Genomic DNA, 13,123 nt, shown 5'->3' with positions numbered 1-13,123 from the left:
GCATGGAAGAAATTGAGACAGGCTATCGCGATGGCCGTTACCCGCCGGCGGATTCACAGGGGTGGAAGTCGAGCACGGGCTTCTCCGATTGCCTGTTTGCCTTTCTTTCGTGCTCACACACCCCGAATCGTGTACGCTGCTAACATTTTCGTAGTCTTTAGTTAGCGATAGAAGCTCGGGGGAAAAGTCTAAGGTTCGCAAGTTCCCAGCGTATTTAAGCCTCATCTAGCATCTTGATCTAACAGAGGGTGCAAATGGAGCGCGAACCGATATCATGCTTCGAGTACACGTTGCAATTATCGTGAACGCAAACTTTCTCGGAATAAGCATTCGCGAGATCAACTATACCGTACATAGATTCCAGCCCGATTGAAAAGTTTTAAACGCATCGCGAGCAAAAAGGATAAGGTAGAAACAATATTTTTAAGTAATTTAGGATTTAGACGAGATAGGTTCGAACGCTTTATAGATATTTTGAGACATGGAACTACAACCAAAGTGACCAGTGCAAGTGACATTTTTCTGATATCAAGGAAATCGAGTATTAAATTTCCACGTGGTTTAAAAATTTCAGATAATATTTTCATAAAAATTGAGCTACGTTCCATAGAAAATAGATTAGAGGATACAGAAAATAGAACGAAGAATTGTGTTACGAAGTAATTCTATATTTGAATTGATTTCGATTCGACAGTACAAATATTACAATTAATTCCATCCTTGTTTTCTAGTTGACTGTTTCCAATGTGTAATGGGGTAATTAGGGAACATTGGAACGGGTACTTTCTTGGGGAATGTGAAATTAACGAGAATCCGATTGGTGAAGGAATTATGCCAGATATTGATTGTTCCAACAAGTATCGCATGCCTCTTAACACGTTCGCGCTGTTTTTCATACAAGATAACACTTACACTTTGATGGTATGCATATGATATAGACTCAAATGTGCGGGACGAATTAACAACCTCAAAATTTTGAAGATGCAACGGAAGATTCATAATATCATGATTTAATTGGATATAGTATTATCACGTATAACATTCACAGTGATGATAAATGAAATCTACGGAACAAAAATTGTCTGAAAGAAAATTATAAATCTTTCGAATCGTCTAATGTCTATACTGACAAAGTGCACGTATCAAAGTAGAGAAAAAGTAGAGAAAAGATGCGCTATCGTGGACTATACGCGACAATAATATCTGATAGACCCGACAAACACGAGCCGGAAGTGCAAAAACCATTTGACTAGCGAACATCCGTCCCATAAAAACCTATACAATAATCCTCTTCTACTACAATTCTCCAAACGAAACCTTTCCAAATATCCGACGAACGACAAAGAAAGAGTAAAGGCAACTTATGTCAAAACCTACATATACCTACACAACGATCGTTCGTCGCGATTGATTCGGCTTGCATCAAAGAAAGGAAAGTTTCTCGCTAACGACAACGTATCAACGTCATCGTTTCTCCACAAAAAGTACAGTAGGTACATATCACGGGCCGCCTACGAGCTGACGGATTGCCAATCTGGAAAAAAACCGTATCAGTCGAAAGATATTGCGAGGGAAGGGGGGGAGAAAAAAAAAGGAAAAAGGGGAAAAGCGAAGAAGAAGAAAGGATCGCGTTTTACGTCATCCAGCATCCGCAGGCAACGACGCCCACGCGAAAAACGGCTACGTACTAAGCCTATCAAAAAAAAGAAACGTTTCTGTTTCAACAAAATAACTGTAATCAACGTCCTGTTAAATTAACTTCAATAAGAACTGTTAGATTAGACGATCTAAAATTTGGCACCTAATTGCTCTTGATAGCTCTTCGCTGCTCTTCGATTACTGACGGTAAAAACTCATCGCGTGTGCCTGATTTTAATTATCAAGCCTTCGTGAATTTATTAATCAAACGGAGATTTGCAAACTTACCAAAAAGATCGTGGAGCAACGGGTTAGTCATTGATATTGACATCGTCGCAAAGACCATAACTTTTAATCGTGTAATGGCTGTATTTCTTTCAACAATCCGTTTTTCCGAAGCGCGCTTTCGCTTGCGTGATACATAGCGTTCAACGAACCGACAGGCCATATTCTATCCTAGTTTTTGTGCGCCTGCGAGTAAACAACCCGGTCGCGTGTGTTCACAATTGTTCTTGACATCGGAAGATGCATCGTCTCGTTTCGTTGTTTTGGTCCAGTTGTTAGTAGCGGTCTCACGATCTCCGATAATCTTTTTGTAGTGCAGGGTCTTTTGCATAGAGGTCAGACGTTTCGTGATTTAAAACGCCGGTTGATAACAGATGTCGCTCAATGTATGTATCTCCACCGAATGTTAACGATAGAATAAACGTGACACGTTAGTGGTGACATTAAATAACGCTTTGTGTATCACGTTCTGAAATACCGACTTGGAAAAAATTCGTCGTGCTTCTTGCGCCCTCTGCGATTTACTATGGACAACATAGGAATCATATTCAACCGCAGAGGGAGTGCAGTGATTTGAAATACAGACGAGTTTGAATTAGAACCATTGCGATAAAGCATCGTTATAATACAGCATTAGTAGTAGTGAAAATTAAAACTAAATTTTCCCTTAATATATTTGTAAAGTACAAAAAAAGATACTTCAAGGTTACAAAAAAATTTAAGAATCTATTAAGAATCTGTTTCGCTGAACTACTCGATCTGTACGGCAAATTAATTATTTAAAACGAATTACTTATCTCCGTGACATATAACAATTGTACATCAAACGTTTATTACTCATGGTTCGACAAAGAAACAATATAAACGTATACATACTTCTTCTGCATTTACTACAGCGAATCGAACACCAAATCCGTTTGACAGCCAGCGAATTAACCATTAATTATCATGGCGTCCATAAATTTCTGTTCTTTCGAACTCGTTTCAGTGATCAACCAGCTATCTGTGCAAAAGAGAACCAAAGATTTAACATAAATGTAAAATTGAAACCGGTTACATTAAAATGAGACAGTAAGCGAATCGAACGGTCGATCGACAAAAAGTGTACCAACAAAAGTTCGAGAAATTAACGAGTTTCGGTACAATAATGTCTAATAAATCGTTAAACAAATGCATATTAATTAAACGAACCTAATAGTAGCGTATAATAGGAACAGGATAGCGGTGGAAATACGAAGTAGTTGACGTGACGCGGTTGTAGCGGTAAGGTACATATCGACGCCACAATTTTCAACTGTAGAATGAAGTCCCGCGACGTAGCATCGCTTAATTGATTCCCGATTGGTCGGCGCGCAACAGCGCCGCTTCCAATCAAATTTTCGCGCGAGATTCGAAATACTTATGCAGTGGTATATGGTAAAAACTGTAAAAATCAGTGATAATAACTGGAAGATAAAATCTATTATATAATATATTTACTATTACTTGTACAAATAATATATTTACTATTACTGAAACATACTCGGAATTGTTATAACCGGTTTCGTGTCTGATATATACGTATATATACGTGATATGATATTTATACAATATATGTGTTATATTAGAGTTCCGTAAATACTTAAACTCACTTACGTAAGACGTATCTCACTCACGAAAAATAAATTACGGAGACAGCACTGAAATACTAGTAGACTACTGTATACCACACAACACTTTGATCTTTCATTAGTTTATATTACACCTTTCATGGTTTCTATCTTGTTCTTTCATCTCCTTCTTGCAAAACTCTGCTTATCGTCACTCCATAAAAGCGTACACCCTTATGAATACAATTTACACATTAATCGTATAATATATCGAACTAGATCGAACACGTTTACATTCGACATACCGAAAAATTTAATGGTTATCACTTAGTTGATTTTCATACGAATGAACGACATTTTGAAAATAAATATTTTTCTGTTCGTTTCTAAAATGGAACAGTCTCGCCGGTCCACGTGTCGATGGAACTTGAAGGTTCGCGACTGGCCACGCAAATAAACAGTGTCGAATTTATAGAACGAGAAATCGCGTTTGCTTCGTGGGTTATTCTTCTCCGTGAAACTCGAGTTCTTCGATCGACTGCGGTGAAACGATCGACATTTTCTCCACCAGTGGATCGTTCTGATCCTGTGTGACTTTCGGTTGTAAAAAAAATTCAAGTGTGAATAATTTTTTGATCTCTCTTATAGACTGTAGATAGATATAGGATACAAGATTGTACGTATTATTTAAATCGTCATAAAAATATGATTAACGGATGCGTAGTGTGTAATTGGTGAGGATTATTATTTTATCTTTTATTAAAATAAATTTAGTGGGAGTATTGTATATTTGCCATGATGCTTGTGTGTTTGTACTTAATGTGTGGAAACGATAATTTTACTAGATACCTATTATCGAATGATCTGATTGAGTATAAAGTGTGGTGATCGTGTGTGTTTAAGTCCTGATATATTTTTGACACCGCATGGAAAGCTCATCGAATTTCCTAAAAGCTAACTAACGCTATACCGTAACACAGCATACTATAGACTCGTATCATTAACATACAACTATAAAATTCAGTGACAAAATACTAAAAAGAGAAGTAAAAATTAAAATTCCTTCGAGTCTACAGAAAAACCATTAAGAAGATGTAAGGATTTTACGTTTGACTGAACGTGGCTTCCTTCAAATTGCACAGTTGACGGGCGGCTCGTATTTCCCCCTGGAACGGTTCTTATTTCCAACCTATTTTCCAATCAGTTTTTCCCGACGGCCAATCCTTCCCAAGGGTGTTGTAATACTCACTTCGGTCTTCTTTCGCGTAGATTATATATAATAGAAAACTAGATGTCGAGTAATCAGTGGTCACGGCGAGCGTAATTGCGCGACGCTGCATTTGAAAACCTACCCCTTCTCAACATCGTAAATTTAATAACGCAAAGTACATATTGATTGCCTTCCCAACATCCTCGACTTCTACAGGAATATGAAAATATTGATCCAACGTCTGCTAACAAGCAATAAAATACGAGAATATGCATACGTCTATGCCATCTTCTTCGATGTACAGGTAGATGCGTACATTGCGTTTTGTATATGTGTGTTTTGTGTGTGTGTTTGCGCAGTGTGTAAAGTAAAGAATGAAGTATTTGCAAAATTTATCGATTGTTTGCAAAGTATCAGCTTCATATGGTTAATAGTATTGATAGACGAAATAACCACGTTTCTTACATCGTAATATCATGTACCATAAACTGAGGGAATATCGGCAAATTTTGTTAACATTTTAGCGAAACTTTGTAAAAGAAAGCATCTTTGAAATTTATTACGTACACTTGCGTCAAATTGAATTTTACGTTGGATCATTTTTACGGACGAACCTATTTGTGCCGATATCCCAAAAGTCATACCTTAAAAAATTGCATTGGAAGTCTATTCCATCGCTATTTCTTATCCTATATCGACTACCTTAATTTAATTTTTCCGTAAACAAGCTTCTTTCACAATTTCCTTGACAAAAGAACCACTACGTAACAGTAGTGAGACAGTATTACATTACATCACATCGAACAAGAAAGATAAAACCTTATCTTGCATCTTAGATGAAATATACATTATCAAGATTATGTAAAATTCAGTTCCTTTTAGGAAAGTATCATATTACGTAAAATTCGTTTCTATTCAATTTGTATTATATAACGTCTCTCTGCGTCCACAAATTCCATCGCAACTACATACATAGCAGTGAGAAAATAAAGAAAAAAGAAAAGGACAAAAAGATAGAAAAGAGAAAAGAAAAACGAAAATTGTTCAGCTATTTCCTTTACCAATACAATAAATTTTTATTTGATAGCTCTTACCATTTCGGCGTCTGATATCAATGCCGTCAGGAAGCCTAAGTTATCATTCGAGCTTTTCCTTCTACCATGCGAACCGTGGGAATCCAGAAGGATGAGAAAGCTAGATGACGGCAGATGGAACGACCGGGTGATCCTGAACGTCGGCGGTGTACGACACGAAACCTATAAGTCTACTCTGAAGAAAATACCAGCTACTAGGTTGTCACGTTTAACGGAAGCCTTGGTCAATTACGATCCTATTTTGAACGAATACTTTTACGATCGTCATCCGGGCGTTTTTGCCCAGGTGTTGAATTACTATCGTACCGGAAAGCTTCATTACCCGACAGACGTTTGTGGCCCGCTTTTCGAGGAGGAACTCGACTTCTGGGGACTGGACTCTAATCAGGTTTGCAATTACCTTTTATTTCAACCGCGAAACGACTTCGTTTTGTGGAAAATCCTACGTGATTACTCTGGTCACGCTGAATCAGGAAAAAAGCATCAGCAGATAACAGAAACAAGAATCGGTGACTCGCTATATTTGTTTGAACATTTACTTTAAAACTAAAATTCTAACGAGACACGAATACCACGATCAAAAGATTTGATCGTTTATTCAGTCGTTTATTCCGATTCGAAACGCAACTGCGTTATTTCATAACGTTTAACGATTTTGCATAATTAACGTTGGTCGCCTGTCCATTTTCCCGACTAGCAGCGCGGACACGAATATGCTTTGATATCGCAGGAAATGTCTCTTTCAAAACGTAGAAATCACGGGCCTGCTATCGAGTCACCGGGTTAGAAACGTTTGTCCGACGACAGTTTCTATTGCACAAACATCCAGCGTTTGATTTTGGGTTCTGATCGATTATACGCTTAAGTTGCGGTCAATTGCCAGACAAATAACAAATTTGTTTCCAAATTATCGATTATTTGTCTAACGTGGTCTAGCGAGCATTTTTATTTCTCGAAAAACGAAATACTCGTTTAAGTTTCTATACTCTTCTACGCTGTTTCAATCGTCTGATTTACCATTCGTAAAATATAATTGTGTAGCAAACGTGAAACACTGGTAACGGTAGAAACCGGGTCTTCTATTCGTTCGTTGCACTTTCTTGCTTAATTAATGACGTAATCAATATCAATTAACCTTTTCGTCTTCGTCCGATCCGTTTTTCTCCTGGAGGATCCCGCGAAAATCCGCTCACGTTAATTAAGGCAGCGTTATATTATAATTGATAATCGTTCGGCAATAAGACAAAAAACTTATCACGACCAAGAAATTATTTGATACGTAGCTCGAATACGAACTCTGTCCAGTTACGTGGTCTGCAATTAGCCAAGTTCTAATCATCGCCGGCGCGTATAATTTCCAATTATGCATACATTTCAGGTGGAACCGTGTTGTTGGAGCACCTACAGCGTGCACAGGGACACCCAAGCAACGCTGGCGATTCTCGACAAGCTGGACATAGAGGGTGAGAAATTAAGCGACGAGGAGATCGCGCGACTATTCGGTTACGAGGAGGAATACAACAGAGGGACCTTGACAAAATGGCAAAGACTACGGCCAAGGATCTGGGCTCTGTTCGACGAGCCGTACTCGTCCACCGCGGCCAAGTGCATAGCCTGTATGTCGATACTTTTCATCTGCCTCTCGGTTCTCTGCTTCTGCCTCAAGAGTCACACGATGACGAAACAATCGAGAAACAATCAACGGAGCGATGAATCGCTGCATTTCGAATCCAACGGATACATGGATCACGTCGATTCTTATCCGGTGCTCCTTTACCTTGAACATACGTGCAACGCTTGGTTTACTTTGGAGATTACTCTTCGCTGCTTGGTACGTAGAAAATTGTCCTATTGTTGTTACGATAGCTGGCTAATTATGGTATTCGACAGCTCGAAACTACGCTTCTTTTCTCGAAGGAAATATTGAAATAAAGTATTACTCTTTGAACGTTTGATATCTAAAACCCTTGGAATTTCATTTCATCGAGAATTAATAGATAGCGTTTTCACTCTTATTTTATGCAATTTTTTAATAAATATTTATCGAATGATTAAATGTGCCGCAGCAGGCGAAAAGGTAAAGATCGAGTAATCAATCATTCTATACATGATCATACACATGTATGTGTATAATGTATAACGTACAGCATTATTTCCAACTAAACTGCAACGTAATCTACAAGTGAAAAGCGAGAAAAAATGTTGCAATTATAAAGGTGTACTGTGGGCATTTTATTACATTTATCAGCAAATATCGAACGCTTTACGGAGGACCATTTGGTTAATTATATTACATATCTTGCTACGACACCATATACATTAAATGACATAAAATTATCATTAATGCAGTATTTTACACGCGATGCTCTACGTCTCATTAAAATCAATCAATTACCCTAGTTTCATACATATTTATATCATACGAGATGCAATTACACAAAATCGTACTTGAAACGAGGAAATTGGAATTAAAATATTTCCGTTTCAAATTTTGATAGACAGTTTTTAACAGTTTCGAGTTGTGTTTAAAGGATGTAGAACAGCCAAATAAAACGCGTCTGTTTAATGTAATTATCGTACAACCTTTCATTGTTATTGCATTTTATATAAGCTAAGAAGGAGTGAATAACGAAGTAACCCCGCGATGTAATTACGTCCCTTTCAAGTGCACGTGAGTGACAGGAGCAAAAGTGGTTCACCAGTGAAACACAATGGTACAACATTAGAACAAAGCACGTTTTTGCGCGTGCGACGTGCGGTAAACAAATTCAATTCGGTGCAAGCTAGTTCGGGTTAGCTTGCTAACACAGATAAATTAACGTACCAGACGCCCTCGACTATTTCTTGATAAAACGCCTTAAATGTGAATTGCCGCAAATAACGAATTAACGGCGAAACAAAAAAAAAAAAAAAACATTTACTAGAAAAGAATTATTACTAGAGATAACATAAGGCATGATATTTGAGAAGTTTTAGATCGACGTTCAATTAACTTAACGACTGTCTCGAATACGTGTTATGTTAAGCTTACAATTGTACCCTTTTTTAAAGATATATCAATGCCGGAAAGACCAGTCGGATTTTTAACTTGCTGATTTTGTTTCTCCGTGTCTTAATAGATACACGGTGTTTCAGATTTTTATGGAAGTAAATCGGCAAAAATCCCAGACTAGGAATGATTTACTGCTTCCAACTAAACAACGTAACAAATCATTCGTTAATTATCCCTTTATCCAGGACTCGTTTTTGCTGTATATAAAATGTTTTATATAAATGTGATTTATTGGATATCTGTATTTACTACTGTACTTTCCAACACGTTGAAACACGTATAAATTCAACGAAATTAAAATCTGCCCGGTTTCACCGTACGTCAAATAATATCCACTGCCACGAAATTTAAAAACCATTTATTTCTAGCAAGAACCAAAGTGAAATGTCACGTTTGCTTTTAAACTGTCACATCGTAATTTCATCTAGACCTTGATTAGTCGCAGAGTAATAGCTTCCAGTCGAGCAAGTCGTTGCTTTTAAAAATCAAAACGAATATTAGAACGAGATTTAATGACGCTGCACGCGACTCGCGAAAGATCATTCCGTGTAATTTATATTTCGCGTGATGTTTGAAAGCCGGGCTACGGATTTCGTGTATTGATTTTTTTCGGCGAGGAACGGTTGGGAACGTGCGAAAAATACCAACGATGTGGACAAAGTACCGTGGATTTTTCACTTCTACGCGAAATCCTGCATAAACCATACGCTCCGCAGTGATCAATAGCGCAATTATTGAATTCTCATTTACAATCTACAGTGAAACCCTAGGAATCTATCTGGTCGTTGGAAGAAACAAATATTTGAATAGAAGGAAACTCGTGTCTCTTTATTCCTATCGGTAGAAAGTAGCAAAATTTCCAATGTTGTAGCACGATCTGACATATGAGGTCTAATTCGTTGATCGACTTAATTACAGGTAAGCCCAAGCTTGAAGAGATTCGCCGTGTCACCAGTGAACGCGATAGACTTAACCGCTACGTTGAGCTTTTACACGGAGTTCCTTACCAAGTCCAGCTTGTATCTTGACATTCTGTCGATAGCTCGAGTCCTGCGGCTCTTCAAGCTGACGAGACACTCCCCAGGACTTAGGATTCTGATCCATACGTTCAAGGCGTCAGCCAAGGAATTGGCGTTGCTGGTTTTCTTCCTCGTTCTAGGCATCGTCGTCTTCGCTAGTCTCATCTTCTACGCAGAACGTCTTCAAGTAAGTTGATCGCACGAAAAGGAGAATCGGCACCTCGAAAATGCGCTCCTCGAAAAGTGCTTACACTTGCTTTCCGAGAGTATACCAGGTGCAAGATTTCCAGGTTGTGTAAGTTCGATGATCGGGACGTAATAATTGGAAAAGGAGTTAAAATATTAAAGTACTACGAACAAGTTTCGCTCGGGAGAAGCTTTGATCTCCGAGCACGATCGATATTGAAACTTTCACTACGTGCAAACGTTTCAGTTCGTATTCCTTGATTACTTTTTTGAACAAGTTAATTTGAGAAGAGGATTAAGACCGCGAGTAAATCTTTGTTCGTGGGATATACTTTTGTAGGAATTCGAGCGAATATAAAACAAGTTCTCGTTGGGTTCTCCATACAGACATTATTTTTCATTTATCTTTGACGGTAACAGCAACATACCGATGTATATTGTACTTGTAGCAACTCGTTACTTTACCTTCAAATGCCAAATACGATGCATTATCGTTTCACGAATATGTGGAACAATATCTTCGTGTTTAGAAGCGGTCCTTTCTTCCTTTTGAAACTTGAATGTTCCTATTCAAAACCACAAACCTTAAAACGATCGTTCATACATCTCGTTTGACCGGTAGGAAAACCCGCATAACGACTTCGACAGCATACCGCACGGTCTCTGGTGGGCCTTGGTGACCATGACGACAGTTGGTTACGGCGATATGACACCAAAAACCTTTCCCGGAATGTTCATCGGGGGATTGTGCGCTATTGCGGGCGTTCTAGCTATCGCTCTTCCAGTTCCTGTTATCGTCAGCAACTTCTCCATGTTTTATTCCCATACGCAGGTTCGTAGCACATTTTCAAAAGCTTACTTTTCTTCTTTCTCCTTCGGAATATGTTATACATATATATGCATGAATTTATACTGTGCTATTTCAGGACAGGTAGAAAAATGGAATGAGAAAATAAAATAAATATATGGAAATATATACTTACCGGTACTCACTGACACAACGCAAGACGACACTCTTCCTAAACTCTTCTTCTCTTAATATTCTCACGTTAAAGATTACTCAAATTAAGTTACTTAAAACCAGAAACTACGAATCAAATTTAATTAAATTAAAATTAATTAAATCCCTTATTTTGTACGAATTCGTGCCCCAACCATAAAATTCTTTTGCTTTAAGCCTGAGTAACTTTTGCCCAAACCATATATATTATTTAATAAACCTCTTGTCACACAGAGTTTCTTTCAACGAGACAGGAAGTTGACGCGAAGGTAACGCGCGAAGATTTTCCTTTTTTCATCGGATTAACTTGCCTTGGCTCGGGGACCAGTTCCTGTACGCTGAATAACGTGTTCACCGAGAACACGGAAGCGAGAGTCCATTCAGCCTAGCAACATGCAAACTTTTGCACTTTTCGCTAGCCAATTTGAAACTTTCTATCCGGGGAAGAAGTTTCGCCCCGGTGTCAATTTTTTATGCCGCCATTAGAGCAACGCGTACTCGATACACGCCGCATTGACGCCGCCATTCAATTAATCGACAACGGAATATTTTAAGTTCGATGTTGGCGAACTCGCGAGTCTATACATCGTATCCTTACCTGTCTAAGAAGTTCGGTATTAAACGTTTTATCTCTGTCAAGATTAGGCCAGCATTCGCTACTTGAAAACCCGCGAGTTTAAGGAAACTCGAAAGTTTCGTCCGTGAGGGCGAGCATTCGAAAAGTTCTGCTGAAAACATCGTGAAAATTAAACGTTTCGAGATTGTACGACCTTTATTTCAACCGCTTCGTAGATCTTCTCATTTTGACGAAGCATATTCGAGGATACTGGCAGCAGAGTAACGAAAACACGAAGGAGGAAGAATGTATCGACGAAACGAACACGAGTCTCGTTGAAATAATTTGGAAAGTAATTGTAACAAGAAGAGATCACGGTCGTTGGGTCGTCTATTGTGATAGAATCTCTTTCGACGAATCGAGAGCAAAAGTTGCAAAAATTAATTAAATATGTTGAAGTGATCGCCACTTCTGAGAAAACTCTACATCTGGTCTTTGGTTTTCTCAAGCTAAGGTCATCGATAGCGCATAGACAAAAGAATGCGTCGATGACAGACCATAAGCGGTACACGTGCGACGTTGGTTTCGGCAGTTCCTTTAGTCTCAGGGCAACATTGCTAGCGTGCGGATCTGGACCAGCTTACATTGTATTCCACACTTTGTACTTTAATATTCACAATATATATACTTACAATACCTTACAATTTAAGCCACGCGTTTCTTTAATTCCACGTACACCGAATAACCTTAACAAAATAAGCTTTTATCGTTGAATCGTAAATTTTATTAAATCCTCTGATTGAGACTGTGATGCAGTAGGGGATGGAATCCGTGTAGAAAGTTTTCGTTTTATAAGGTCCTTGGCACGAAGATAGAATTTATTTGATAAATCTTGATTAAAACTCCGATTAAGCTTCTGTTGAGTATACAGATGTGGCCAATTTATCGCAGAACGAATTTTGGCAATGATAAGAGAAAATATCTTGAGACTAGAAATCCATCGATCATTTTGATCTTACGTGGTATACAAAATTCACATTAATTAACACACGTGTAAAAATTGTTACAGGCTCGAAGCAAGTTACCGAAACAAAGGCGAAGAGTGCTACCAGCGGAAGTGCCAAGACGATCGAGATGTTTGAGTTACCAAAACACCAACGATATTCAATCTCCACTTATTTCCAATACCTCGTCCAGGTCACCGAGACGGAGGCCAGCAACCATAGGGTTGGAAAATGTTTTCAATCTGCAGGTAATGTGCTATACGTTGATAATTTAGGATGTGCAGTGATGTCATACTGTCAGTAACCGATAAATCGGTAAATTTTACAAGCGATAGTCCAATTAAAAGAATACTGGCTCCCTTAATTACTGTATAAAATTGAATTACATAATCCTCGATGCACCAGAGAACTGTCGTTAATGAATAACGAGACACTCTACGTTCGCGTCCATTTGATTTGCATATTGAGGAACCTGAATGCTCGTAAAGGT

General features: G+C 38.3%; 2 protein-coding genes and 1 long non-coding RNA gene across 4 annotated transcripts in view; 2 read left to right on the top strand and 1 right to left on the bottom strand.

Moving 5' to 3' along the window:
• LOC132911091 (optineurin-like) overlaps positions 1 to 13,123 on the top strand; it is a 428,401-nt gene that overhangs the window by 132,905 nt on the left and 282,373 nt on the right. The gene's annotated exons all lie outside the window — the stretch shown is intronic.
• Positions 1 to 13,123, top strand: part of LOC132911077 (potassium voltage-gated channel protein Shaw-like) — a 63,219-nt gene that overhangs the window by 49,522 nt on the left and 574 nt on the right. Inside the window, exons 1-6 of one of the 2 annotated variants that reach the window (XM_060967468.1) lie at positions 4,019 to 4,246; positions 5,810 to 6,204; positions 7,195 to 7,647; positions 9,787 to 10,074; positions 10,696 to 10,905; positions 12,699 to 12,881. In XM_060967468.1, coding sequence (XP_060823451.1) covers positions 5,908 to 6,204; positions 7,195 to 7,647; positions 9,787 to 10,074; positions 10,696 to 10,905; positions 12,699 to 12,881 — 1,431 coding nt within the window. In that variant the 5' untranslated portion in view covers positions 4,019 to 4,246; positions 5,810 to 5,907. Of the gene's footprint in view, positions 1 to 4,018; positions 4,247 to 5,809; positions 6,205 to 7,194; positions 7,648 to 9,786; positions 10,075 to 10,695; positions 10,906 to 12,698; positions 12,882 to 13,123 lie in introns of those variants that run through there. The other variant, XM_060967467.1, reaches the window with a different exon arrangement.
• LOC132911117 (uncharacterized) lies at positions 689 to 3,264 on the bottom strand. Its single transcript, XR_009658908.1, has 4 exons — positions 3,115 to 3,264; positions 2,800 to 2,926; positions 1,927 to 2,447; positions 689 to 1,534 (listed from the first exon to the last, which is right to left on the bottom strand). It is a non-coding gene; the product is annotated as an uncharacterized LOC132911117 (long non-coding RNA).

This window comes from Bombus pascuorum, chromosome 10 (genome assembly GCF_905332965.1).
Source record: "Bombus pascuorum chromosome 10, iyBomPasc1.1, whole genome shotgun sequence".
NCBI lineage: Eukaryota > Metazoa > Arthropoda > Insecta > Hymenoptera > Apidae > Bombus > Bombus pascuorum.
The sequence above is the reverse complement of the archived record's forward strand: the minus strand, read 5'-3'. Positions and strand labels throughout refer to the sequence as shown.